This window comes from Haliotis rubra, unplaced genomic scaffold (genome assembly GCF_003918875.1).
Source record: "Haliotis rubra isolate DU_JTF1 unplaced genomic scaffold, ASM391887v1 Scf1340, whole genome shotgun sequence".
Taxonomy (NCBI): domain Eukaryota; kingdom Metazoa; phylum Mollusca; class Gastropoda; order Lepetellida; family Haliotidae; genus Haliotis; species Haliotis rubra.
The window spans coordinates 78,235-105,980 of NW_025765271.1; the positions used below are offsets into that span (position 1 = coordinate 78,235).

General features: G+C 43.1%; 1 protein-coding gene across 1 annotated transcript; it reads left to right on the forward strand.

Moving 5' to 3' along the window:
• Window positions 1-48: 48 nt before the first annotated feature.
• Window positions 49-27,419, forward strand: LOC124267857 (EGF-like domain-containing protein 2). The gene is made up of 10 exons (XM_046702849.1): window positions 49-97; window positions 305-430; window positions 2,828-2,956; window positions 3,525-3,748; window positions 5,215-5,366; window positions 6,128-6,270; window positions 19,224-19,347; window positions 24,487-24,661; window positions 26,069-26,183; window positions 27,190-27,419. Exons 1-10 carry the CDS (start codon window positions 49-51, stop codon window positions 27,417-27,419), a joined length of 1,467 nt encoding a protein of 488 aa, XP_046558805.1.
• Window positions 27,420-27,746: the final 327 nt, after the last annotated feature.

Consider the following 27,746-nt stretch of genomic DNA (forward strand, 5'->3'; position numbering starts at 1 on the left):
GTTGCTATTTCCACTATTAATGTGGGGTTTTCTGCGTTTTCCTGCACGATGGGAAAGTTTTCTTTGGTAGGCCTGGATTCTAACCCGTATCTTAAAGGTGCGTGTCCAACTTGGTGAAGGGATGATATAATCCAGGATCCCTTTCGATTAAGTAGAATATTTTTAGCGTCCTTCACATTTCGGATAGCTAAATGATGATATAATTTCTATGCACATGTATACCCATGTTCTTGTAATTGCAGAAACTCCTTTTAAATGCAAAATGTTCCTTTGACCCTTTGATAACCGTTTCTTACCGATTTAGCTGATGCAACGTTTGACTGTCGTCGTCCTAACCAGGCCTGCATGAACGGCGGCAGCTGCACCTTCATCTCCGCCGACTGCGCCTGTGACCCAGCCTACAGTGGATATGACTGCGGTCTGACACTAGGTAGGTGTATGGCCACCCTACTGGTTAGATATCAATCAGTTACGCAATGGAGAGTAGCAGTCCGACTCTCCACAGTTCCACCAAAAGGTGGCTGATCACAGCTACCCTTTGAATACATGAAAATAGATTTAAAATTCAAAAACATCGTTTTTTGTCCTTCACATGCTAGTATTGTTGCAGCCAGCGTAAAACAGTCGTGTTATCCGTATTTCGAGACAGGGGTATATTTGTTTTCTTTATTGAAAATAGCCGTTTAAGTTTAAACAGATTAGGCCATTCATTGAAATAACTAATATACATCATCCGCTGTTTGAGAACAGCTTCACATTTAAAAGGGTAATGGAATTCGTCCCCAACAGGCGGAGAATTGCAAAGTTTACAGCTTCTGTTTTCTCTAAGAATGTTGTACCAGCGTCCTGCTCTATCGATAAATTGTGATTTGATAACTTAAATGTTAAGTTTGGAACATGTATAGGTTTGGGAAGGAAAAGGTATTTTTCAAGGCATACATTTCATGTTTGTCCTCATCGTCTCCTATCTACAAATGATGTGACAATGGACAAAGAACTTTTTCTCCAGACTGCTGTGATTTCCGAGTCGATTTGTGGTGGTCAGGGTTTCCAGAAATATAACTGTGGTCCTAACCAATGTAAATTGCTACGTTATAAATGTTTAAAAGCGCTACTTAAGTGTAATAACCGGTATCATAACAGTCTATCTTGTCCAAACAAATGCATTTTATCAGCATATACTTTGTACGTGCATCATAACTTTGGTGTTCTCTATTTCAATAAAGGCTTAATGAGATTTCATGAAATCCCTGACCTAATAGTTCAGTAATTTCATGAAATCCCTGGAAATTTTAGGGAATGCATGAAATCCCTGGGGGTCACAGTGATTACACGAAATCACTGACTGTTTTAGGGATTACGTGAAATCCCTGGTTTCACACATTCCCTGTAACATATACAAATAGAGAATCTACTAGAACAACAGAAACTTCAGATCGTCAATTCTGGCATTCTTCTTAAACCTTGATAGACATTCTACAGCCGGAAAACAGTGGACATGAATCTTTTTCCTTGGTTATAATTTTTTTTTGAATTCTTCGCAGTGGGGGAACTTGGCTACTTCAGTTAATCCCATTTCCTTCCTCGTCATATTTGTCGGTTAATCACTCCTTGCACAAACATCCTTGTGTGTATGTGTATTTACTAGATCGCCTAATCTGTACTATTCTGATGAAGGGGCACAAAACAGCCCTGAAACGTCTTTACAAAGAATAGATAAGTTCTCTTCCATTAAAAAAACATTCATGTTTTCTTCCAGCATTAATCCGATAATAATAAGGCCACTTATTATAGCAGACCGCCTCCGTGGTGTAGTGGTTAGAGCGTCCGCCCGGAGTGCGGAAGGTCGCGGGTTCGATCCCCGACCGCGTCATACCAAAAGACGTTAAAATATGGTACTTGTTGGTACCTGCCTGGCGCTCTCCATTAATGGGTACAACAAGGACTGGTCGGCTCGGAGTCAGTATAATGTGTCTGAGTGGGGTATTCATGCTTCACTGCGGCATGGTATCTCAGTGGGCTCGCATTATAAAACCAGCTTCAGTCTGGGCTAGTACAAGCAGCCGCACATACACATACACACGCATGCACGTCGTCATATGAGCGAAATATTCTCAAGCACGATGTTAAACCCAATTCCACCACCACCACTTATTATAGCCCCGACCTCCATGCCGCATGGGCGTGTTCTCAGCACATACAACATACCGGGAATTCACGTATTTCGGCCCACACGAAATTTAGCCCATGGGCTTAAATTGGGATGTAATTCTTGGGTGTTCAGAGTGACGTCCCTTTAAAAACGCATGGCGATCCTCGACATTTTTTAACATTAGTTGGGCCTCTGTGAGGTTATCACGCTTACAGAACATTTTGGACACCGGTTACAGGACAGTTGTAAATGACAAAAATTGATCATCTTAACCCCTATGATGTGCATGCAGTTGCAGTTAAATTGAACCATGTGGTCATTCAATTTTTAATTTATAGACCAGTTTCCTGATAAAAGAGTTTTTTTAAAAAGCGATTCTTTTTATTTCATCAACATATTGCGCATTTTCGAATTTAAGCCCTTGGCTTAAATATGGTTAAAATACGCCATCACTAGAACAGTGATTTTCCGTGTTTAAGCCCAGGGCTTAAATACGGGAATTCCCGGTATGGACATAATTTGCCCGGAGAACGCAAGGTACACACGAGAGAACTGAACTAAATTTTATCTGAAACATATAGAGATATACAGTAAATTGATAGGTGTATGTTTATACTAATAATATATTCAGCATATATTTCTTTAGTTTGATTCGTTTTCGCTTTTCGTTGTTAGCTGACGTTGATCAAAACAGCTGCACGCCAACAACGTGTCTGAACGGAGGCACCTGCTACGACGACGGTACCGGAGCCAAATGCTACTGCGACAGCGAACACTACGGAAATACGTGTGAAAAGAATCGATGTAAGAAATATACATAAACCTTCTGTCTACACTGCTCCGAAAGGAAGGATAAAATCTTCATATATAACTTTGAGCGGAAATTATTGATTCTTCTATTACATTCTAAAATGTCATAACAGAAAAGTTTAATTTCAGCCTTTAAATAATTTCAATGACATCAAATTCATAACAGCACGCAAAGTAACCTTGATTATCAATAAAGCAGATCATTTCGAACACCGAACACGGCAGTTTAATTTCCAAACAATCTTTTAAAACAAATATTCGGCTCTAATCTGTTTGATATTTGTATGGACAGTGAGTGAGTGAGTTTAGTTTTACGTCGCACTCAGCAATATTCGAGCAATATGTCAGCTTTTTTGCAAATAATTGAGTTTGGACCAGGCAGTCCAGTGATCAACAGCATGAGCATCATTCTACGCAATTGGGAACCCTATCCCGTGAGTCGCCTCTTACAAGTATGGGTTACCGAAGATCAATTCTAACACGGATCTTCACTGGTTGCACATTTGAAGAATTCGACAGGAATTATATCCAAGTGATGCTTCATTGGGTTATTTCTTTTCAGTCTCCCTGACCTGCGTAGCGGACCTGATGATCATAGGGGTCAACCCATACAGTGCTGCTGGTTACGAGGCTTTCGTGGAGGACAAACAGGGCGTGACTGGTTGTGACTCCCAGGCAGTGCCGGCTCCAGTAGACACGTTCGACAAGATCCCTGACAGCTGGGAGGGGCATTACATCCAAGTGGAACATGACAGTGCAGCATGCGGCCCCAGTGTGCCGATGATTGTAAGTACATACCCGGGTGTAAGTCTTACAGCATCACAGAAGGAACGTGACAGAGTGAGTGAGTGAGTAAGTATTACGCCGCCTGCACCATTTTAGCAATATCACAGCGGGGGACACCAGAAATTGCACACTCCGGCACAGCGATGACTAACATAACATCACTGCCACAGGCTAATTTGCATATCACGTGACCGGACTTTTCTCTTGTTTGTAAACAAACGCGCATATTCATAATAAGAAGAGACTGGACTCACGAAAGCTTTTCGGTGCTCTCTTCATAATGTTTTACATTGTTACATATATATTCTTCCACAACTGCGACAGTTAGGTCTATGACAGTACATATTTAGATATCAAACTGGCTGCATCGTTTGCTCTCCATATCATCAGCTTCGATGACAGCACGTGGAGCCGTACAACCTATGTAAACAAAGAATCGCTACGCAAATCGAAATAGTGTTACATGTTTTTGGATATTTTCTCTGTGAAACTAAACCATTCTATTAAAGATGTATAGTTAGATGTGTAGACTCGTCAAAAATAAAAGAGTAAAATAATTCTGGACATTATATTGAATGGACATTGCAAGATGTGACGAATCGTCACATTTTTCTGGCCTGTGGCAGAGGTACTATGCTGGCTTGCCGCATGGAACTCTGGGTAGGAGAGTGCAGAAACAGTTTCTGCCCACGTGGGGAGTCGAACCTGGGACTTTCGGCATGGACGAGCGAATGCTATAACAACTCGGCTACCCCACCGCCTCTTACGGAAAGTAGCATGGGTGAGTGAGTGAGTGTGTGTATTAACCTAATAACGCCTCACAGACAGTACGCACATGGTATAGTCTAAAGTACAATCGACTCTGCTGTCAGCAGAGCGTTGTTGTGGATGTGGAGTTTTTGCCGCATTTGTTTATATACTCGCCAGGAAGTAGATAATGAAATCGAGTACACACTGGTCCATTGGCAGGGTATTGATAAGGTACTCGAATTTAGTACTTAACAGGTGGACTATTATTTCTAGTATATTGTGTCACTACCCGTGAAGATCCGGGTTGGAAATGATCTTCAGTGCATGTTTGTCATAAGAAGCGACTAACGGGATCGGGTGGTCAGGCTCGCTGATTTTGATGACACATGTCATTGTATCCCAATTGCGTAGATCGATGCTCATGCTGTTGATCACTGGATTGTCTGGTCCAGGCTCGATTATTTACAGACGGATGGCATATATCTCTAATATTGCTAAATGCGGAGTTAAACAACTAACAAATTATTGCGTCACATTGGGTGAAATAACCAGTTCGGTGCAGCATTCATTAAACATCAACCACTCTCTTGTACAGGCCCGTTTTAAGTATAGATTACCAGTCTGTAAGAGTAAAAGTGGAACAAATAACGTTTCCAGTGAAGTGTTTTACATTTAACAAATCGTTCACAGCAATGATATTTGTTAAAAATTTGCAGACCACAGGAAGAAAAGAATTCGACCGTGTTGTGGTGGTCAAATACAGCCCGAATGTGCTGACCGATATAGACGACCGCTACCACGTTAAGTGTATTCTAGAGGACAATGTAGTAGTGGAAAGCAGAGTCGTCAAGATCAACGTCACGGGCGTGTAAGTATGTGTAGAATACACCGTCACGGGCATGTAATATGTGTAGCACAAATTTACGGGCATGTACGTAAGTTCAACGTAAAGTCCTGGGCGTGTAAATATCACCCTTCAGAAAATGGGTACCCGGTGGAATAAGTCATGAAACTATCAACCTTCTAGCGTCTCGCAGGTAGCTTGGGTAAGCCGGGGTAATAATGATCAGGATGTATGTTAGTGCCTCTTCGTGGTGCGTAATTCAGGGCATTACAAAAACCGTTATTATTATTATTATTATCATCATTATTATTATATATGTAGAATATACCATCTCAGGTGATTATACGTGGCAAAGAAACACAAGGGCATATAAATTTTGTTGTTAAAATACAAAGTCGCATGCGTAAAAAGTATTGCATTGGCGTTTAATCTCACAACTCCAGTCTTTTAAAATTAAATTTTAATTTCATGAATTCATGAAGTGGTTCAATAAAATGATTTGAGACATTTTCGAATTGAAATCTAAAGCATATGAGGACACAAAAGGAACTCATGAAGTTCGCAAGGTCATTCATCTTTTCTATTTTGCTTAAACTTTTATCCGAACACATCATGAAATCAGGTAACGTCTCACAAGTCCATTAATGATCACAGAATACCCGATTTGACGTCATTTCCTATTGTACGTAGATGTAATATTAGGGAAAATATTGTTTTGCATTTGTTTGTGGTGGCTTTGTTCGAATAAAGAATTATACCATGTGCTTCTAATTCCAAATTGCCAGGGTGAGTCAGCACGTCGTGTCCAGAGAGGATATTGCCAAAGCGGTGGACTTCTATCTGTTGGCTGGCGCCGGCGGTGGTATCTACAACGGTGATCCTCTTGACGTCGGGACTGAACTTCGATTTGTGTTTGGCATCCAAGGAGGTAGTTATTACAAAGATACATGTTTAACGAGGTGTGACGATGAACACTTTTTATGGATAGACAATTTCTTTATTGCAATAGATGCAAGTGCTTGATCATACCAGCTTCTAAATGCGCCTTAAAGACGTCATTGACGTTACTGGTTACTGTTGACACTGAATTGCCCTAAAGGAGGTATTATTTATTAAATTTAAAATGCCAATATATTGATATATGTAAAATCCGTCACAATTAAATTCTGAAAAATGGTGTCCTCCCATTACGCAGACAGCCAGTTCGCAGACACCTTAAAACAACAACATTTACGGTTCAGTGAACAGATTATCTACTATCTGTTACCTACACATTATAATGGAATAGTCCAAATAAAATCTCAGGAACAAACTGAAGCTTTATTATTTAATTTGAAAGCTGGACGAAAAGACAGTAATTTAAATTTTTATTGCTGCAATATGAAAACAGTTTATTTTCATAAACATTTCGGTTTAACCTTCTAGTCTAAGGGAGTCGGCATCATCATATTGAAAACATTAGCTTAGCTATTTGAAATTGCGACACTGTTGTATCATATAAATCAAATAAAGACAATTGTGAACTATTATTCATATGGAATACAGAAGTTATATGTTTTGCACACAATATTAAGATATATGACGAGTGCACTCAATAACGATTTATTTAGAATAAATATTTCAAATATGACGCATCATGTCAATGTGGCCATGGATGTGAGAATGTTTTTCATTACTTCCTTGAATGAACTCTTTTCACACTTACTGTGTTTTTAACGATGTATGCAGCGCTGTTGAGCATCTGTGATGGAAACTAGGCGCTCTTCAAGCCAATCATTATTATTATGTCCATTGTATACTACTCAAAGACATAAACTGTTACAATCTTTAGAAAGTATTGTTAAAATTAGAACACTGCTTGGTATTAATCGTATCTTACATGGCAATGCAAGTGTCTCATTTACTGCAAATCAGAAATGTTTTCAAATATGTACATATCTATATCTCTCCAACAAAACGTTTTCTCAGTTAACTTCTGTTGTACATATGCTATTATTGGGAGGGGCCTTTTCTATCAATAAACACAATCAAACCTCTCAGTGACAAACCTGTTTTTATATTCAATAGTAATTGATAGTAAAATCAATTTTGAGAAGAGATATCATTTATCATTTAATCACAACAAAGTTCTATTTACCCACAATCAAACTTCTCAGTAACGAACCTGTTTCAGGCTCACCCTGCTCTACTCACTAGACAGTGGACTGTTCCATTATACCCGTAGGTCTTACCCTAATTAACCTACTAGTTCAGTGTCTGTCAATTGGGTGTCTGTCAAATGGGAGATAACCTGAAAATGATAGATGCAAGGTATTTAGTGTCTCCAACGACACAAAGACACTGAAGCTTATAGAAGCGATGTAGGTAGTGTCTTCAACGACACGAAGACGCTGAAGCTGATAGAGTCAAGGTAGGTAGTGTCTCCAACGACACAAAGACACTGAAGCTGATAGAGGCAAGGTAGGTAGTGTCTTCAACGACACGAAGACACTGAAGCTGAAAGAAGCAAGGTATTTAGTGTCTCCAACGACACAAAGACACTGAAGCTGATTGAAGCGATGTAGGTAGTGTCTTCAACGACACGAAGACGCTGAAGCTGATAGAAGCAAGGTAGGTAGTGTCTTCAACGACACAAAGACGCTATAGCTGATAGAAGCGATGTAGGTAGTGTCTTCAACGACACGAAGACGCTGAAGCTGATAGAGTCAAGGTAGGTAGTGTCTTCAACGACACGAAGACACTGAAGCTGATAGAAGCAAGGTATTTAGTGTATCCAACGACACAAAGACACTGAAGCTGATAGAAGCGATGTAGGTAGTGTCTTCAACGACACGAAGACGCTGAAGCTGATAGAAGCAAGGTAGGTAGTGTCTTCAACGACACAAAGACGCTATAGCTGATAGAAGCGATGTAGGTAGTGTCTTCAACGACACGAAGACGCTGAAGCTGATAGAGTCAAGGTAGGTAGTGTCTTCAACGACACGAAGACGCTGAAGCTGATAGAAGCAAGGTATTTAGTGTATCCAACGACACAAAGACACTGAAGCTGATAGAAGCGATGTAGGTAGTGTCTTCAACGACACAAAGACGCTAAAGCTGATAGAAGCAAGGTAGGTAGTGTCTTCAACGACACAAAGACGCTATAGCTGATAGAAGCGAGGTAGGTAGTGTCTTCAACGACACGAAGACACGGAAGCTGATAGAAGCAAAGTAGGTAGTGTCTCCAACGACACAAAGACACTGAAGCTGATAGAGGCAAGGTAGGTAGTGTCTTCAACGACACGAAGACACTGAAGCATACAGAAGCAAGGTATTTAGTGTCTCCAACGACACAAAGACACTGAAGCTGATTGAAGCGATGTAGGTAGTGTCTTCAACGACACAAAGACGCTATAGCTGATAGAAGCGATGCAGGTAGTGTCTTCAACGACACGAAGACACTGAAGCTGATAGAGTCAAGGTAGGTAGTGTCTTCAACGACACGCAGACACTGAAGCTGATAGAAGCAAGGTATTTAGTGTCTCCAACGACACAAAGACACTGAAGCTTATAGAAGCGATGTAGGTAGTGTCTTCAACGACACGAAGACGCTGAAGCTGATAGAGTCAAGGTAGGTAGTGTCTCCAACGACACAAAGACACTGAAGCTGATAGAGGCAAGGTAGGTAGTGTCTTCAACGACACGAAGACACTGAAGCTGAAAGAAGCAAGGCATATAGTGTCTCCAACGACACAAAAGACACTGAAGCTGATTGAGAAGCGATGTAGGTAGTGTCTTCAACGACACGAAGACGCTGAAGCTGATAGAAGCAAGGTAGGTAGTGTCTTCAACGACACAAAGACGCTATAGCTGATAGAAGCGATGTAGGTAGTGTCTTCAACGACACGAAGACGCTGAAGCTGATAGAGTCAAGGTAGGTAGTGTCTTCAACGACACGCAGACACTGAAGCTGATAGAAGCAAGGTATTTAGTGTATCCAACGACACAAAGACACTGAAGCTGATAGAAGCGATGTAGGTAGTGTCTTCAACGACACGAAGACGCTGAAGCTGATAGAAGCAAGGTAGGTAGTGTCTTCAACGACACGAAGACGCTGAAGCTGATAGAGTCAAGGTAGGTAGTGTGTCTCCAACGACACACAAAGACACTGAAGCTGATAGAGTCAAGGTAGGTAGTGTCTTCAACGACACGAAGACACTGAAGCTGAAAGAAGCAAGGTATATAGTGTCTCCAACGACACAAAGACACTGAAGCTGATTGAAGCGATGTAGGTAGTGTCTTCAACGACACGAAGACGCTGAAGCTGATAGAAGCAAGGTAGGTAGTGTCTTCAACGACACAAAGACGCTATAGCTGATAGAAGCGAGGTAGGTAGTGTCTTCAACGACACGAAGACGCTGAAGCTGATAGAGTCAAGGTAGGTAGTGTCTTCAACGACACGCAGACACTGAAGCTGATAGAAGCAAGGCATTTAGTGTATCCAACGACACAAAGACACTGAAGCTGATAGAAGCGATGTAGGTAGTGTCTTCAACGACACGAAGACGCTGAAGCTGATAGAAGCAAGGTAGGTAGTGTCTTCAACGACACAAAGACGCTCTAGCTGATAGAAGCGATGTAGGTAGTGTCTTCAACGACACGAAGACACTGAAGCCGATAGAGTCAAGGTAGGTAGTGTCTTCAACGACACGAAGACGCTGAAGCTGATAGAAGCAAGGTATTTAGTGTATCCAACGACACAAAGACACTGAAGCTGATAGAAGCGATGTAGGTAGTGTCTTCAACGACACAAAGACGCTAAAGCTGATAGAAGCAAGGTAGGTAGTGTCTTCAACGACACAAAGACGCTATAGCTGATAGAAGCGAGGTAGGTAGTGTCTTCAACGACACGAAGACACGGAAGCTGATAGAAGCAAGTAGGTAGTGTCTCCAACGACACAAAAAGACACTGAAGCTGATAGAGGCAAGGTAGGTAGTGTCTTCAACGACACGAAGACACTGAAGCTGAAAGAAGCAAGGCATTTAGTGTCTCCAACGACACAAAGACACTGAAGCTGATTGAAGCGATGTAGGTAGTGTCTTCAACGACACAAAGACGCTCTAGCTAATAGAAGCGATGTAGGTAGTGTCTTCAACGACACGAAGACACCGAAGCTGATAGAGTCAAGGTAGGTAGTGTCTTCAACGACACGCAGACACTGAAGCTGATAGAAGCAGGTATTTAGTGTCCCAAGACAACAAAGTCTGATAGAAGCGATGTAGGTAGTGGCCTTCAACGACAACGAAGACGCTGAAGCTGATAGAGTCAAGGTAGGTAGTGTCTCCAACGACACGTTAATAACTGAAGCCGATAGAGTCAAGGTAGGTAGTGTCTTCAACGACACGAAGACGCTGAAGCTGATAGAAGCAAGGTAGGTAGTGTCTTCAACGACACAAAGACGCCATAGCTGATAGAAGCGATGTAGGTAGTGTCTTCAACGACACGAAGACGCTGAAGCTGATAGAGTCAAGGTAGGTAGTGTCTTCAACGACACGAAGACACTGAAGCTGATAGAAGCAAGGCATTTAGTGCATCCAACGACACAAAGACACTGAAGCTGATAGAAGCGATGTAGGTAGTGTCTTCAACGACAAAGACGCCTGAAGCTGATAGAGTCAAGGTAGGTAGTGTCTTCAACGACACAAAGACGCTATAGCTGATAGAAGCGAGGTAGGTAGTGTCTTCAACGACACGAAGACACGGAAGCTGATAGAAGCAAGGTAGGTAGTGTCTCCAATGACACAAAGACGCTGAAGCTGATATAAGCAAAGCAGGTAGTATCTTCAACGACACAAAGACGCTATAGCTGATAGAAGCGAGGTAGGTAGTGTCTTCAACGACACGAAGACACGGAAGCCGATAGAAGCAAGGTAGGTAGTGTCTTCAACGACACGAAGACGCTGGAAGCTGATAGAAGCAAGTTAGGTAGTGTCTCCAACGACACGAAGACGCTGAAGCTGATAGAGTCAAGGTAGGTAGTGTCTTCAACGACACAAAAGAGACACTGAAGCTGATAGAGTCAAGGTAGTAGTGTCTTCACCGCACGAAGACACTGGAGCTGATAGAAGCAGGCATTTGAAGTGTCTCCAACGACACGAAGGCACTGAAAGCTGATAGAAGCGATGAAGGTAGTGTCTTCAACGACACGTAGACGCTGAAGCTGATAGAAGCAAGGTAGGTTGTGTCTTCAACGACACAAAGACGCTATAGCTGCTAGAAGCGATGTAGGTAGTGTCTTCAACGACACGAAGACACTGAAGCTGATAGAGTCAAGGTAGGTAGTGTCTTCAACGACACGAAGACACTGAAGCTGATAGAAGCAAGGTATTTAGTGTCTCCAACGACACAAAGACACTGAAGCTGATAGAAGCGATGTAGGTAGTGTCTTCAACGACACGAAGACGCTGAAGCTGATAGAAGCAAGGTAGGTAGTGTCTTCAACGACACAAAGACGCTATAGCTGATAGAAGCGATGTAGGTAGTGTCTTCAACGACACGAAGACACTGAAGCTGATAGAGTCAAGGTAGGTAGTGTCTTCAACGACACGAAGACACTGAAGCTGATAGAAGCAAGGTATTTAAAAGTGTATCCAACGACACAAAGACACTGAAGCTGATAGAAGCGATGTAGGTAGTGTCTCCAACGACACAAAGACGCTAAAGCTGATAGAAGCAAGGTAGGTAGTGTCTTCAACGACACAAAGACGCCTATAGCTGATAGAAGCTGAGGTAGGTAGTGTCTTCAACGACACGAAGACACGGAAGCTGATAGAAGCAAAGTAGGTAGTGTCTCCAACTACACAAAGACACTGAAGCTGATAGAGGCAGTATAGGTAGTGTCTTCAACGACACGAAGACACTGAAGCTGAAAGAAGCAAGGTATTTAGTGTTCCAACGACACAAAGACACTCGAAGCTGATTGAAGCGATGTAGGTAGTGTCTTCAACGACACAAAGACGCCATAGCTGATAGAAGCGATGTAGGTAGTGTCTTCAACGACACGAAGACACTGAAGCTGATAGAGTCAAGGTAGGTAGTGTCTTCAACGACACGCAGACACTGAAGCTGATAGAAGCAAGGTATTTAGTGTCTCCAACGACACAAAGACACTGAAGCTTATAGAAGCGATGTAGGTAGTGTCTTCAACGACACGAAGACGCTGAAGCTGATAGAGTCAAGGTAGGTAGTGTCTCCAACGACACAAAGACACTGAAGCTGATAGAGTCAAGGTAGGTAGTGTCTTCAACGACACGAAGACACTGAAGCTGAAAGAAGCAAGGTATATAGTGTCTCCAACGACACAAAGACACTGAAGCTGATTGAAGCGATGTAGGTAGTGTCTTCAACGACACGAAGACGCTGAAGCTGATAGAAGCAAGGTAGGTAGTGTCTTCAACGACACAAAGACGCTATAGCTGATAGAAGCGATGTAGGTAGTGTCTTCAACGACACGAAGACGCTGAAGCTGATAGAGTCAAGGTAGGTAGTGTCTTCAACGACACGAAGACACTGAAGCTGATAGAAGCAAGGCATTTAGTGTAATCCAACGACACAAAGACACTGGAAGCTGATAGAAGCGATGTAGGTAGTGTCTTCAACGACACAAAGACGCTGAAGCTGATAGAAGCAAGGTAGGTAGTGTCTTCAACGACACAAAGACGCTATAGCTGATAGAAGCGAGGTAGGTAGTGTCTTCAACGACACGAAGACACGGAAGCTGATAGAAGCAAGGTAGGTAGTGTCTCCAACGACACAAAGACGCTGAAGCTGATATAAGCAAAGTAGGTAGTATCTTCAACGACACAAAGACGCTATAGCTGATAGAAGCGAGGTAGGTAGTGTCTTCAACGACACGAAGACACGGAAGCTGATAGAAGCAAGGTAGGTAGTGTCTTCAACGACACGAAGACGCTGAAGCTGATAGAAGCAAGGTAGGTAGTGTCTCCAACGACACGAAGACGCTGAAGCTGATAGAGTCAAGGTAGGTAGTGTCTTCCAACGACACAAAGACACCGAAGCTGATAGAGTCAAGGTAGTAGTGTCTTCACCGCACGAAGACACTGGAGCTGATAGAAGCAAGGTATTTAGTGTCTCCAACGACACGAAGGCACTGGAAGCTGATAGAAGCGATGAAGGTAGTGTCTTCAACGACACGTAGACGCTGAAGCTGATAGAAGCAAGGTAGGTTGTGTCTTCAACGACACAAAGACGCTATAGCTGCTAGAAGCGATGTAGGTAGTGTCTTCAACGACACGAAGACACTGGAAGCTGATAGAGTCAAGGTAGGTAGTGTCTTCAACGACACGAAGACACTGAAGCTGATAGAAGCAAGGTATTTAGTGTCTCCAACGACAATAAAGACACCGAAGCTGATAGAAGCGATGTAGGTAGTGTCTTCAACGACACGAAGACGCTGAAGCTGATAGAAGCAAGGTAGGTAGTGTCTTCAACGACACAAAGACGCTATAGCTGATAGAAGCGATGTAGGTAGTGTCTTCAACGACACGAAGACGCTGAAGCTGATAGAGTCAAGGTAGGTAGTGTCTTCAACGACACGAAGACGCTGAAGCTGATAGAAGCAAGGTATTTAGTGTATCCAACGACACAAAGACACTGAAGCTGATAGAAGCGATGTAGGTAGTGTCTTCAACGACACAAAGACGCTAAAGCTGATAGAAGCAAGGTAGGTAGTGTCTTCAACGACACAAAGACGCTATAGCCTGATAGAAGCAATAGGTAGGTAGTGTCTTCAACGACACGAAGACACGGAAGCTGATAGAAGCAAAGTAGGTAGTGTCTCCAACTACACAAAAGACACTGAAGCTGATAGAGGCAAAGGTAGGTAGTGTCTTCAACGACACGAAGACACTGAAGCTGACAGAAGCAAGGTATTTAGTGTCTCCAACGACACAAAGACACTGAAGCTGATTGAAGCGATGTAGGTAGTGTCTTCAACGACACAAAGACGCTATAGCTGATAGAAGCGATGTAGGTAGTGTCTTCAACGACACGAAGACACTGAAGCTGATAGAGTCAAGGTAGGTAGTGTCTTCAACGACACGCAGACACTGAAGCTGATAGAAGCAAGGTATTTAGTGTCTCCAACGACACAAAAGACACTGAAGTTGATAGAAGCGATGTAGGTAGTGTCTTCAACGACACGAAGACGCTGAAGCTGATAGAGTCAAGGTAGGTAGTGTCTCCAACGACACAAAGACACTGAAGCTGATAGAGGCAAGGTAGGTAGTGTCTTCAACGACACGAAGACACTGAAGCTGAAAGAAGCAAGGTATATAGTGTCTCCAACGACACAAAGACACTGAAGCTGATTGAAGCGATGTAGGTAGTGTCTTCAACGACACGAAGACGCTGAAGCTGATAGAAGCAAGGTAGGTAGTGTCTTCAACGACACAAAGACGCTATAGCTGATAGAAGCGATGTAGGTAGTGTCTTCAACGACACGAAGACGCTGAAGCTGATAGAGTCAAGGTAGGTAGTGTCTTCAACGACACGCAGACACTGAAGCTGATAGAAGCAAGGTATTTAGTGTATCCAACGACACAAAGACACCTGAAGCCGATAGAAGCGATGTAGGTAGTGTCTTCAACGACACGAAGACGCTGAAGCTGATAGAAGCAAGGTAGGTAGTGTCTTCAACGACACAAAGACGCTATAGCTGATAGAAGCGAGGTAGGTAGTGTCTTCAACGACATGAAGACACGGAAGCTGATAGAAGCAAGGTAGGTAGTGTCCTAACTACACAAAGACGCTGAAGCTGATATATGCAAAGCAGGTGAGTATCTTCAACGACACAAAGACGCTATAGCTGATAGAAGCGAGGTAGGTAGTGTCTTCAACGACACGAAGACACTGAAGCTGATAGAAGCAAGGTATTTAGTGTATCCAACGACACAAAGACACTGAAGCTGATAGAAGCGATGTAGGTAGTGTCTTCAACGACACAAAGACGCTGAAGCTGATAGAAGCAAGGTAGGTAGTGTCTTCAACGACACAAAGACGCTATAGCTGATAGAAGCGAGGTAGGTAGTGTCTTCAACGACACGAAGACACTGGAAGCTGATAGGAAGCAAAGGTAGGTAGTGTCTCCAACTACACAAAGACGCTGAAGCTGATATATGCAAAGTAGGTAGTATCTTCAACGACACAAAGACGCTATAGCTGATAGAAGCGAGGTAGGTAGTGTCTTCAACGACACGAAGACACGGAAGCTGATAGAAGCAAGGTAGGTAGTGTCTTCAACGACACGAAGACGCTGAAGCTGATAGAAGCAAGTTAGGTAGTGCCTCCAACGACACGAAGACGCTGAAGCTGATAGAGTCAAGGTAGGTAGTGTCTTCAACGACACAAAGACACTGAAGCTGATAGAGTCAAGGTAGTAGTGTCTTCACCGCACGAAGACACTGAGCTGATAGAAGCAAGGTATTTAGTGTCTCCAACGACACGAAGGCACTGGAAGCTGATAGAAGCGATGAAGGTAGTGTCTTCAACGACACGTAGACGCTGAAGCTGATAGAAGCAAGGTAGGTTGTGTCTTCAACGACACAAAGACGCTATAGCTGATAGACGCGATGTAAGGTGGGTAGTGTCTTCAACGACACGAAGACACTGGAAGCTGATAGAAGCAAAGTAGGTAGTGTCTCCAACGACACAAAAGACACTGAAGCTGATAGAGGCAAGCAGTAGGTAGTGTCTTCAACGACACGAAGACACTGAGGCTGAAAGAAGCAAGGCATTTAGTGTCTCCAACGACACAAAGACACTGAAGCTGATTGAAGCGATGTAGGTAGCGTCTTCAACGACACGAAGACGCCTAGCTAATAGAAGCGATGTAGGTAGTGTCTTCAACGACACGAAGACACTGAAGCCGATAGAGTCAAGGTAGGTAGTGTCTTCAACGACACGCAGACACTGAAGCTGATAGGAAGCAAGGTATTTAGTGTCTCCAATGACACAAAAAGACACTGAAGCTGATAGAAGCGATGTAGGTAGTGTCTTCAACGACACGAAGACGCTGAAGCTGATAGAGTCAAGGTAGGTAGTGTCTCCAACGACACAAAGACACCGAAGCCGATAGAGTCAAGGTAGGTAGTGTCTTCAACGACACGAAGACGCTGAAGCTATTGATAGAGTCAAGGTAGGTAGTGTCTTCAACGACACAAAGACGCTATAGCTGATAGAAGCGATGTAGGTAGTGTCTTCAACGACACGAAGACGCTGAAGCTGATAGAGTCAAGGTAGGTAGTGTCTTCAACGACACGAAGACACTGAAGCTGATAGAAGCAAGGCATTTAGTGTATCCAACGACACAAAGACACTGGAAGCTGATAGAAGCGATGTAGGTAGTGTCTTCAACGACACAAAGACGCTGAAGCTGATAGAGTCAAGGTAGGTAGTGTCTTCAACGACACAAAAGACGCTATAGCTGATAGAAGCGAGGTAGGTAGTGTCTTCAACGACACGAAGACACGGAAGCTGATAGAAGCAAGGTAGGTAGTGTCTCCAATGACACAAAGACGCTGAAGCTGATATAAGCAAAGCAGGTAGTATCTTCAACGACACAAAGACGCTATAGCTGATAGAAGCGAGGGTAGGTAGTGTCTTCAACGACACGAAGACACGGAAGCTGATAGAAGCAAGGTAGGTAGTGTCTTCAACGACACGAAGACGCTGAAGCTGATAGAAGCAAGTTAGGTAGTGTCTCCAACGACACGAAGACGCTGAAGCTGATAGAGTCAAGGTAGGTAGTGTCTTCAACGACACAAAAGACACTGAAGCTGATAGAGTCAAAGGTAGTAGTGTCTTCACCGCACGAAGACACTGGAGCTGATAGAAGCAAGGTATTTAGTGTCTCCAACGACACGAAGGCACTGAAGCCGATAGAAGCGATGAAGGTAGTGTCTTCAACGACACGTAGACGCTGAAGCCGATAGAAGCAAGGTAGGTTGTGTCTTCAACGACACAAAGACGCTATAGCCGCTAGAAGCGATGTAGGTAGTGTCTTCAACGACACGAAGACACCGAAGCTGATAGAGTCAAGGTAGGTAGTGTCTTCAACGACACGAAGACACTGAAGCTGATAGAAGCAAGGTATTTAGTGTATCCAACGACACAAAGACACTGAAGCTGATAGAAGCGATGTAGGTAGTGTCTTCAACGACACGAAGACGCTGAAGCTGATAGAAGCAAGGTAGGTAGTGTCTTCAACGACACAAAGACGCTATAGCTGATAGAAGCGATGTAGGTAGTGTCTTCAACGACACGAAGACGCTGAAGCTGATAGAGTCAAGGTAGGTAGTGTCTTCAACGACACGAAGACACTGAAGCTGATAGAAGCAAGGTATTTAGTGTATCCAACGACACAAAGACACTGAAGCTGATAGAAGCGATGTAGGGGTAGTGTCTTCAACGACACAAAGACGCTAAAGCTGATAGAAGCAAGGTAGGTAGTGTCTTCAACGACACAAAGACGCTATAGCTGATAGAAGCAAGTGGGTAGTGTCTTCAACGACACGAAGACACGGAAGCTGATAGAAGCAAAGTAGGTAGTGTCTTCAACTACACAAAGACACTGAAGCTGATAGAGGCAGCAAGGTAGGTAGTGTCTTCAACGACACGAAGACACTGAAGCTGAAAGAAGCAAGGTATTTAGTGTCTCCAACGACACAAAGACACTGGAAGCTGATTGAAGCGATGTAGGTAGTGTCTTCAACGACACAAAGACGCTATAGCTGATAGAAGCGATGTAGGTAGTGTCTTCAACGACACGAAGACACTGAAGCTGATAGAGTCAAGGTAGGTAGTGTCTTCAACGACACGCAGACACTGAAGCTGATAGAAGCAAGGTATTTAGTGTCTCCAACGACACAAAGACACTGAAGCTTATAGAAGCGATGTAGGTAGTGTCTTCAACGACACGAAGACGCTGAAGCTGATAGAGTCAAGGTAGGTAGTGTCTCCAACGACACAAAGACACTGGAAGCTGATAGAGTCAAGGTAGGTAGTGTCTTCAACGACACGAAGACACTGAAGCTGAAAGAAGCAAGGTATATAGTGTATCCAACGACAAAAGACACTGAAGCTGATTGAAGCGATGTAGGTAGTGTCTTCAACGACACGAAGACGCTGAAGCTGATAGAAGCAAGGTAGGTAGTGTCTTCAACGACACAAAGACGCTACAGCTGATAGAAGCGATGTAGGTAGTGTCTTCAACGACAATGAAGACGCTGAAGCTGATAGAGTCAGGTAGGTAGTGTCTTCAACGACACGAAGACACTGAAGCTGATAGAAGCAAGGCATTTAGTGTATCCAACGACACAAAGACACTGAAGCTGATAGAAGCGATGTAGGTAGTGTCTTCAACGACACAAAGACGCTGAAGCTGATAGAAGCAAGGTAGGTAGTGTCTTCAACGACACAAAGACGCTATAGCTGATAGAAGCGAGGTAGGTAGTGTCTTCAACGACACGAAGACACGGAAGCCTGATAGAAGCAAGGTAGGTAGTGTCTCCAACTACACAAAGACGCTGAAGCTGATATATGCAAAGTAGGTAGTATCTTCAACGACACAAAGACGCTATAGCTGATAGAAGCGAGGGTAGGTAGTGTCTTCAACGACACGAAGACACGGAAGCTGATAGAAGCAAGGGTAGGTAGTGTCTTCAACGACACGAAGACGCTGAAGCTGATAGAAGCAAGTTAGGTAGTGCCTCCAACGACACGAAGACGCTGAAGCTGATAGAGTCAAGGTAGGTAGTGTCTTCAACGACACAAAGACACTGAAGCTGATAGAGTCAAGGTAGTAGTGTCTTCACCGCACGAAGACACTGGAGCTGATAGAAGCAAGGTATTTAGTGTCTCCAACGACACGAAGGCACCGGAAGCTGATAGAAGCGATGAAGGTAGTGTCTTCAACGACACGCAGACGCTGAAGCCGATAGAAGCAAGGTAGGTTGTGTCTTCAACGACACAAAAGACGCCATAGCTGATAGAAGCGATGTAGGTAGTGTCTTCAACGACACGAAGACACTGAAGCTGATAGAGTCAAGGTAGGTAGTGTCTTCAACGACACGAAGACACTGAAGCTGATAGAAGCAAGGTATTTAGTGTATCCAACGACACAAAGACACTGGAAGCTGATAGAAGCGATGTAGGTAGTGTCTTCAACGACACGAAGACGCTGAAGCTGATAGAAGCAAGGCAGGTAGTGTGTCTTCAACGACACAAAGACGCTATAGCTGATAGAAGCGATGTAGGTAGTGTCTTCAACGACACGAAGACACTGAAGCTGATAGAGTCAGGTAGGTAGTGTCTTCAACGACACGAAGACACTGAAGCTGATAGAAGCAAGGCATTTAGTGTATCCAACGACACAAAGACACTGGAAGCTGAAAGAAGCGATGTAGGTAGTGTCTTCAACGACACAAAGACGCTAAAGCTGATAGAAGCAAGGTAGGTAGTGTCTTCAACGACACAAAGACGCTATAGCTGATAGAAGCGAGGTAGGTAGTGTCTTCAACGACACGAAGACACGGAAGCTGATAGAAGCAAAGTAGGTAGTGTCTCCAACGACACAAAGAGACACTGAAGCTGATAGAGGCAAGGTAGGTAGTGTCTTCAACGACACGAAGACACTGAAGCTGAAAGAAGCAAGGTATTTAGGTGTCTCCAACGACACAAACACACTGAAGCTGATTGAAGCGATGTAGGTAGTGTCTTCAACGACACAAAGACGCTATAGCTGATAGAAGCGATGTAGGTAGTGTCTTCAACGACACACGAAGACACTGAAGCTGATAGAGTCAAGGTAGGTAGTGTCTTCAACGACACACAAAGACACTGAAGCTGATAGAAGCAAGGCATTTAGTGTCTCCAACGACACAAAGACACTGAAGCTGATAGAAGCGATGTGGGTAGTGTCTTCAACGACACGAAGACGCTGAAGCTGATAGAGTCAAGGTAGGTAGTGTCTCCAACGACACAAAAGACACTGAAGCTGATAGAGTCAAGGTAGGTAGTGTCTTCAACGACACGAAGACACTGAAGCTGAAAGAAGCAAGGCATATAGTGTCTCCAACGACACAAAGACACTGAAGCTGATTGAAGCGATGTAGGTAGTGTCTTCAACGACACGAAGACACGGAAGCTGATAGAAGCAAGGTGGGTAGTGTCTCCAACTACACAAAGACACTGAAGCTGATAGAAGCGATGTAGGTAGTGTCTTCAACGACACAAAGACGCTAAAGCTGATAGAAGCAAGTTAGGTAGTGTCTTCAACGACACAAAGACGCTATAGCTGATAGAAGCGAGGGTAGGTAGTGTCTTCAACGACACGAAGACACGGAAGCTGATAGAAGCAAAGTAGGTAGTGTCTCCAACGACACAAAGACACCGAAGCTGATAGAGGCAAGGTAGGTAGTGTCTTCAACGACACGAAGACACTGAAGCTGAAAGAAGCAAGGTATTTAGTGTCTCCAACGACACAAACACACTGAAGCTGATTGAAGCGATGTAGGTAGTGTCTTCAACGACACAAAGACGCTATAGCTGATAGAAGCGATGTAGGTAGTGTCTTCAACGACACGAAGACACTGAAGCTGATAGAGTCAAGGTAGGTAGTGTCTTCAACGACACAAAGACACTGAAGCTGATAGAAGCAAGGGTTTTAGTGTCTCCAACGACACAAAGACACACTGAAGCTGATAGAAGCGATGTAGGTAGTGTCTTCAACGACACGAAGACGCTGAAGCTGATAGAGTCAAGGTAGGTAGTGTCTCCAACGACACAAAGACACTGAAGCTGATAGAGTCAAGGTAGGTAGTGTCTTCAACGACACGAAGACACTGAAGCTGAAAGAAGCAAGGTATATAGTGTCTCCAACGACACAAAGAGACACTGAAGCTGATTGAAGCGATGTAGGTAGTGTCTTCAACGACACGAAGACACGGAAGCTGATAGAAACAAGGTAGGTAGTGTCTCCAACTACACAAAAGACACTGAAGCTGATAGAAGCGATGTAGGTAGTGTCTTCAACGACACAAAGACGCTAAAGCTGATAGAAGCAAGGTAGGTAGTGTCTTCAACGACACAAAGACGCTATAGCTGATAGAAGCGAGGTAGGTAGTGTCTTCAACGACACGAAGACACGGAAGCTGATAGAAGCAAAGTAGGTAGTGTCTCCAACGACACAAAGACACTGAAGCTGATAGAGGCAAGGTAGGTAGTGTCTTCAACGACACGAAGACACTGAAGCATACAGAAGCAAGGTATTTAGTGTCTCCAACGACACAAAGACACTGAAGCTGATTGAAGCGATGTAGGTAGTGTCTTCAACGACACAAAGACGCTATAGCTGATAGAAGCGATGTAGGTAGTGTCTTCAACGACACGAAGACACTGAAGCTGATAGAGTCAAGGTAGGTAGTGTCTTCAACGACACGCAGACACTGAAGCTGATAGAAGCAAGGTATGTAGTGTCTCCAACGACACAAAGACACTGAAGCTGATAGAAGCGATGTAGGTAGTGTCTTCAACGACACGAAGACGCTGAAGCTGATAGAGTCAAGGTAGGTAGTGTCTCCAACGACACAAAGACACTGAAGCTGATAGAGTCAAGGTAGGTAGTGTCTTCAACGACACGAAGACACTGAAGCTGAAAGAAGCAAGGTATATAGTGTCTCCAACGACACAAAGACACTGAAGCTGATTGAAGCGATGTAGGTAGTGTCTTCAACGACACGAAGACGCTGAAGCTGATAGAAGCAAGGTAGGTAGTGTCTTCAACGACACAAAGACGCTATAGCTGATAGAAGCGATGTAGGTAGTGTCTTCAACGACACGAAGACGCTGAAGCTGATAGAGTCAAGGTAGGTAGTGTCTTCAACGACACGAAGACACTGAAGCTGATAGAAGCAAGGTATTTAGTGTATCCAACGACACAAAGACACTGAAGCTGATAGAAGCGATGTAGGTAGTGTCTTCAACGACACAAAGACGCTGAAGCTGATAGAAGCAAGGTAGGTAGTGTCTTCAACGACACAAAGACGCTATAGCTGATAGAAGCGAGGTAGGTAGTGTCTTCAACGACACGAAGACACGGAAGCTGATAGAAGCAAGGTAGGTAGTGTCTCCAACGACACAAAGACGCTGAAGCTGATATAAGCAAAGTAGGTAGTATCTTCAACGACACAAAGACGCTATAGCTGATAGAAGCGAGGTAGGTAGTGTCTTCAACGACACGAAGACACGGAAGCTGATAGAAGCAAGGTAGGTAGTGTCTTCAACGACACGAAGACGCTGAAGCTGATAGAAGCAAGTTAGGTAGTGTCTCCAACGACACGAAGACGCTGAAGCTGATAGAGTCAAGGTAGGTAGTGTCTTCAACGACACAAAGACACTGAAGCTGATAGAGTCAAGGTAGTAGTGTCTTCACCGCACGAAGACACTGGAGCTGATAGAAACAAGGTATTTAGTGTCTCCAACGACACGAAGGCACTGAAGCTGATAGAAGCGATGAAGGTAGTGTCTTCAACGACACGTAGACGCTGAAGCTGATAGAAGCAAGGTAGGTTGTGTCTTCAACGACACAAAGACGCTATAGCTGATAGAAGCGAGGTAGGTAGTGTCTTCAACGACACGAAGACGCTGAAGCTGATAGAAGCGATGTAGGTAGTGTCTTCAACGACACGAAGACACTGAAGCTGATAGAAGCAAGGTAGGTAGTGTCTCCAACGACACGAAGACGCTGAAGCTGATAGAAGCAAGGTAGGTAGTGTCTCCAACGACACAAACACGCTAAAGCTGATAGAAACAAGGTAGGTAGTGTCTCCAACGACACAAAGACACTAAAGCTGATAGAAACAAGGTAGGTAGTGTCTCCAACGACACAAACACGCTAAAGCTGATAGAAACAAGGTAGGTAGTGTCTTCAACGACACAAACACGCTAAAGCTGATAGAAACAAGGTAGGTAGTGTCTTCAAGGACGCGATGTCTGGGATGCGCGGGAATACGAAGCTACATCACCAGGTACAAGTCAATATAGTTGTCAAACACCAAATATAATATCAAAATGGCTTCATGAGTACCATTTTACACCATTCTTCTAGAAATGTCTTCTATGCTGCTTTGTTGAACGTTCCAGGTTTACAATCGTGACGGTTCGGCCAATTTAGCAAACGCTCACATCAGCTTTGCCTTCCTGAGGTTTCAACAGATTGAAACGTAAAAGCGAAATTTTAAAATTATACAATGTATAAGTGATTCAAAAGTCAAAGGTCAAAGATGTTTATTGTACAAAAGGCCTCCGGCCCATATACATACACATAAATTTGCACTAAATAGCAATTAGTGATCCAAGCAGCAAATCATGTTACAGGCAGTAAATTACGCACAAGTGGTGAAATACGATGGGTCTACAAAACTTTATATCAGATTGTTACGTTTAATAAGAGCATTTCTGATATAGTACGACAGCTTTATTATTACATGCTGGTCAGTTCATGAAAAAAGTAGTTTAATAGCTAATGAAGGTGGCTTACATAGATAAGATGCCAATGTAAATAGTCCCGTGTTTCACAGATCGGATTCAGTTACCTAATGTATAATATCGGTGACAATGTCAATGTATTATTGATCCACGTCCACATTATTAGACATGAGTGAGTTTTCAGCTAACAAGGAAAGCATGGCATAGAGGCATACTGAATCCACTTGCATAATTTGCGACGATTATAATTTTTCAATACATCAAGCTGCATTTTGCATAAACACATTATTTGTCGTTCTTTAGTGAGTTTTCAAAACTCTAGTATGTGTGAGGGGCGGTGGGGAGCCTAATGGTTAAAGCGTTGGCTCGTCACGCCAAAGGCCCGGGTTCGAATCCCCACATGGGTACAATATGTGAAGCCCATTTCTGGTGTCCCCCGCCGTGATGTTGCTGGAATATTGCTAAAAGCGGCGTAAAACCAAACTCAGTCAGTCAGTCTAGTATGAGTGAGGTTCAAATAAGATCCCAAGTCTAAATACAAGCATCAGAATCTTTTCCTGAGCACAGTCTGTTGTACGACGAGGTTAATTAATGTTTCAGCTGTGTGCACGCTGACGGGTACCCTGTCATCGCAGAGGCAGTCACCCCTGACCCATCCAACAGCAGGGAGTTCAATCTGAGGATACGAGCTTTCCATTTCGACGGAAATGACGAAGTGATCTTCTCCTTCCGGGTCAGAGTTTGTGTGGCGGCAGATAACTCGGCCTGTGACCCGGTAGGTGGCAACCTATAACTTAATTGTATATAACTCGTGTCGCCTTATTTTGTACATCTTTAAGCCATATCACTGACAACTGCATACGCATATGTATGGAGTTCTTGAACATGCCTTGACATCCAATACTGTTAACTTCATTTACCCTGGGGTGATGGGATAATCTTATGGTTAATTCAGCTCACAGAAGACCCGGGATCGATTCTTCACATGGACAGAATATGTGTACATTATAGGTATATGTTCTTTTTGCGTGAACTTGCGGGAATATTGCGAAAAGTGGCACGCGAATATATTCATTCACCAAGAGACTAACGCTTAGTCTCCGAAAATATATATAGTCTATTTGCAGTGAAAACGTACCGATGAATTTCACTTTAAACAAAAAAGTAAATCAAATAAAGTGAAATTAAGATTGCGAATCCTCATAAGTTTACCTTGCCAATTGAACATTTGAATCTCAGAATTTTATTCATCTTAGGATAAAAGTTGTTTAACAAACGATCATAGATTCAAATCACTATTATTAGTTTGTATTACAAGGGGGTAAGCGCAGTAGTTGGAACACTGAAACAAATGCACGTGCGGTACGTGATGAGCGTTAACTTAGACCAACCCTACTTGTTCTCGGTGTTTCATTTGATGTGCATACACCCTTGTAATACAAACCAATAATAACGATTTGAATCTATGATCGTTTGTGAAACAACTTTTATCCTAAGTTTAATAAAATTCTTATATTTAAATGTTCAGTTGGCAAGGTAAAATTATGAGGATTCTCAATCTTAATTTCACTTTATTCGATTTACTTTCTTGTATAAAGTGAAAATCATCGGTACGTTTTCACTGCAAACAGACTATAGTTTGACAGTAACAAATGATCCCATTCCGATTGAAAAGGAGCCTTAGTAAGATAGGAGATTCAGAACTTGAGGAAATCTCGACTTGTTTCATTTTGCGCTATGATTGTAGGGAGGCCTAGGCAGTAGGGACATAATGAGGCTGCGGATGACATATGTCTGACGTGAGACACACTAATATACCCATAGCATTCATAAATACTGAAAGGGCAATCTTAATGTTTGGGTGGAAAGGGACAATCTGAAATGCAAGTTGAAATAGTCTGACGCAGAGGAGCTGAAAGCAATTACAATTAATGATTAATTAGTTACACTTTGGGATTCACAACCGTTTCTTGTTGAAGTAAGGAGGGATGATTTTAAGAGCTTTAGCATTAGTTTTATTTGCTGTTTTAAATCTTGGCAATAAACGGTTTGCCGGTCATTCCAGTCCTTCCATGTGTAGAATGAAAAGTTGGAAATATTTATTTAGGTTTGAAATGACAGAATATCAGGTTTGGATATGTTGGCCAATTAGGATATTAAATATTCTACATGTATATCTCAGGCAACCTGCACAGCACCTGACGGTGGTTACGGGAGAAGGAAGAGAGATGTCGGGAATGATGTGCAGCTCTACAAGGCAGTGAAGATCCGCAGTGGGGGAGGAACTCAATCTAATGGTAATTCCAGGAATAATTGGGGCGGTGGGGTAGCCTAATGGTTAAAGCGTTGGCTCGTCACGCCGAAGACCCGGGTTCGAATCCCCACATGGGCACAATATGTGAAGCCCATTTCTGGTGTCCCCCGCCGTGATGTTGCTGGAATATTGCTAAAAGCGGCGCAAAACCAAACTCAGTCAGCCAGTCAAGGAATAATTTCCACAAAGATACAATCCCACGGTCATTCAATAGAGTTCTGTTGAACATTCCATGCTCAAGAGTTCTGTTGAACCCATGCTTAAGATACCGTAACACGTCATAATGTTTAAAACTCAGAGACATCTAGCATGTAAAACATGTCTACTTTTAAACACGAAATAATGCTGAAAATCACCCATTTTTATTATAATTACGACTATTATCAAGCGTAGGTCAACAACCGCACATAAACACACAATTATTCCCCGTTTGTGTTGTATCATTAGTAAATCATTTGATACTATTTCCTGACAATAAAACATATATCTCGAAACGGAACAGCAAAACAATAATTTTAAATTATGATTTTCCACCAAAAAAGTTCTTTAAGAAACTATCATTAAAATTTTGACACAGTTCACTAATTGAGGGAGGAGTGCAGAGAAAGGGATTAGCCAGGTGCACAGGAAAGGATAGAACGGCACAGCACAGGCTAAGGAATCAATAACTTGGTGGGCACTTGTGCACGTTGCTTCTCTAACACCTGGCTGTCCCCTCTGCACTCCTCCCTCGTAACAAATAGTGAACTGTGTCAAATCTAACGATAGTTACAAAGACAGATGGAGTCCGGAAAATGTTCAAATGCATAAAAAAGGTGTTGGGTATTAGTAAATGACAAACATGTGTACTATTTATATTTATGTGGTAATTTTGTACAATGATAAAATTTACAATTCACCGGGTCCACATGCATTTCATGCCAAACTATAAGTATGACTGACTTCTTGATGTTGCTAAAGTATAATGACCATCCATAACTTCTCCACAGACAACGCCATCCCCAAACCAAATACCATCCCTGGAGTTACATCCACGGGCTGTGAGACATCGTGGGAGATGACAGCAACTCTCATCGCCATGGCGGTGGCCATCTTCTTCCTCATCGTCCTCGCTGTCACACTCATCATCATCGTTGTCATGTTTCGACATCATCGTCGCAAAAGGGAGGCCAAGATCGATGTGTACGTCGACCCTTTCAGCGTCGAGAAGCACCGGTGATTCTTCAGCAACCATCAACCAAAAATATGCATGATTCCTGTACGTAGAATACATACACAAGGGCATACGCTATTCCAGATAATGTACACCTTGTGGTTCAGAATACCTTATCCAGTTTCGTCCTTATTATGAAGTTAGGTGCAAGGTTTGATTTTGTCGATGGCAAAATCTCACCTTTGTCCTTGTACTTGTCACCTGTATGTGTTGATGATATAACTAGAATGAGTGAGTGAGTGAATGTTGTATGACGCCGCAGATAGGAATTTCGAGCCGAATCAGTCAACTGATCAACTGATTCAACTGAAAATATCTAGACAGATAACATAT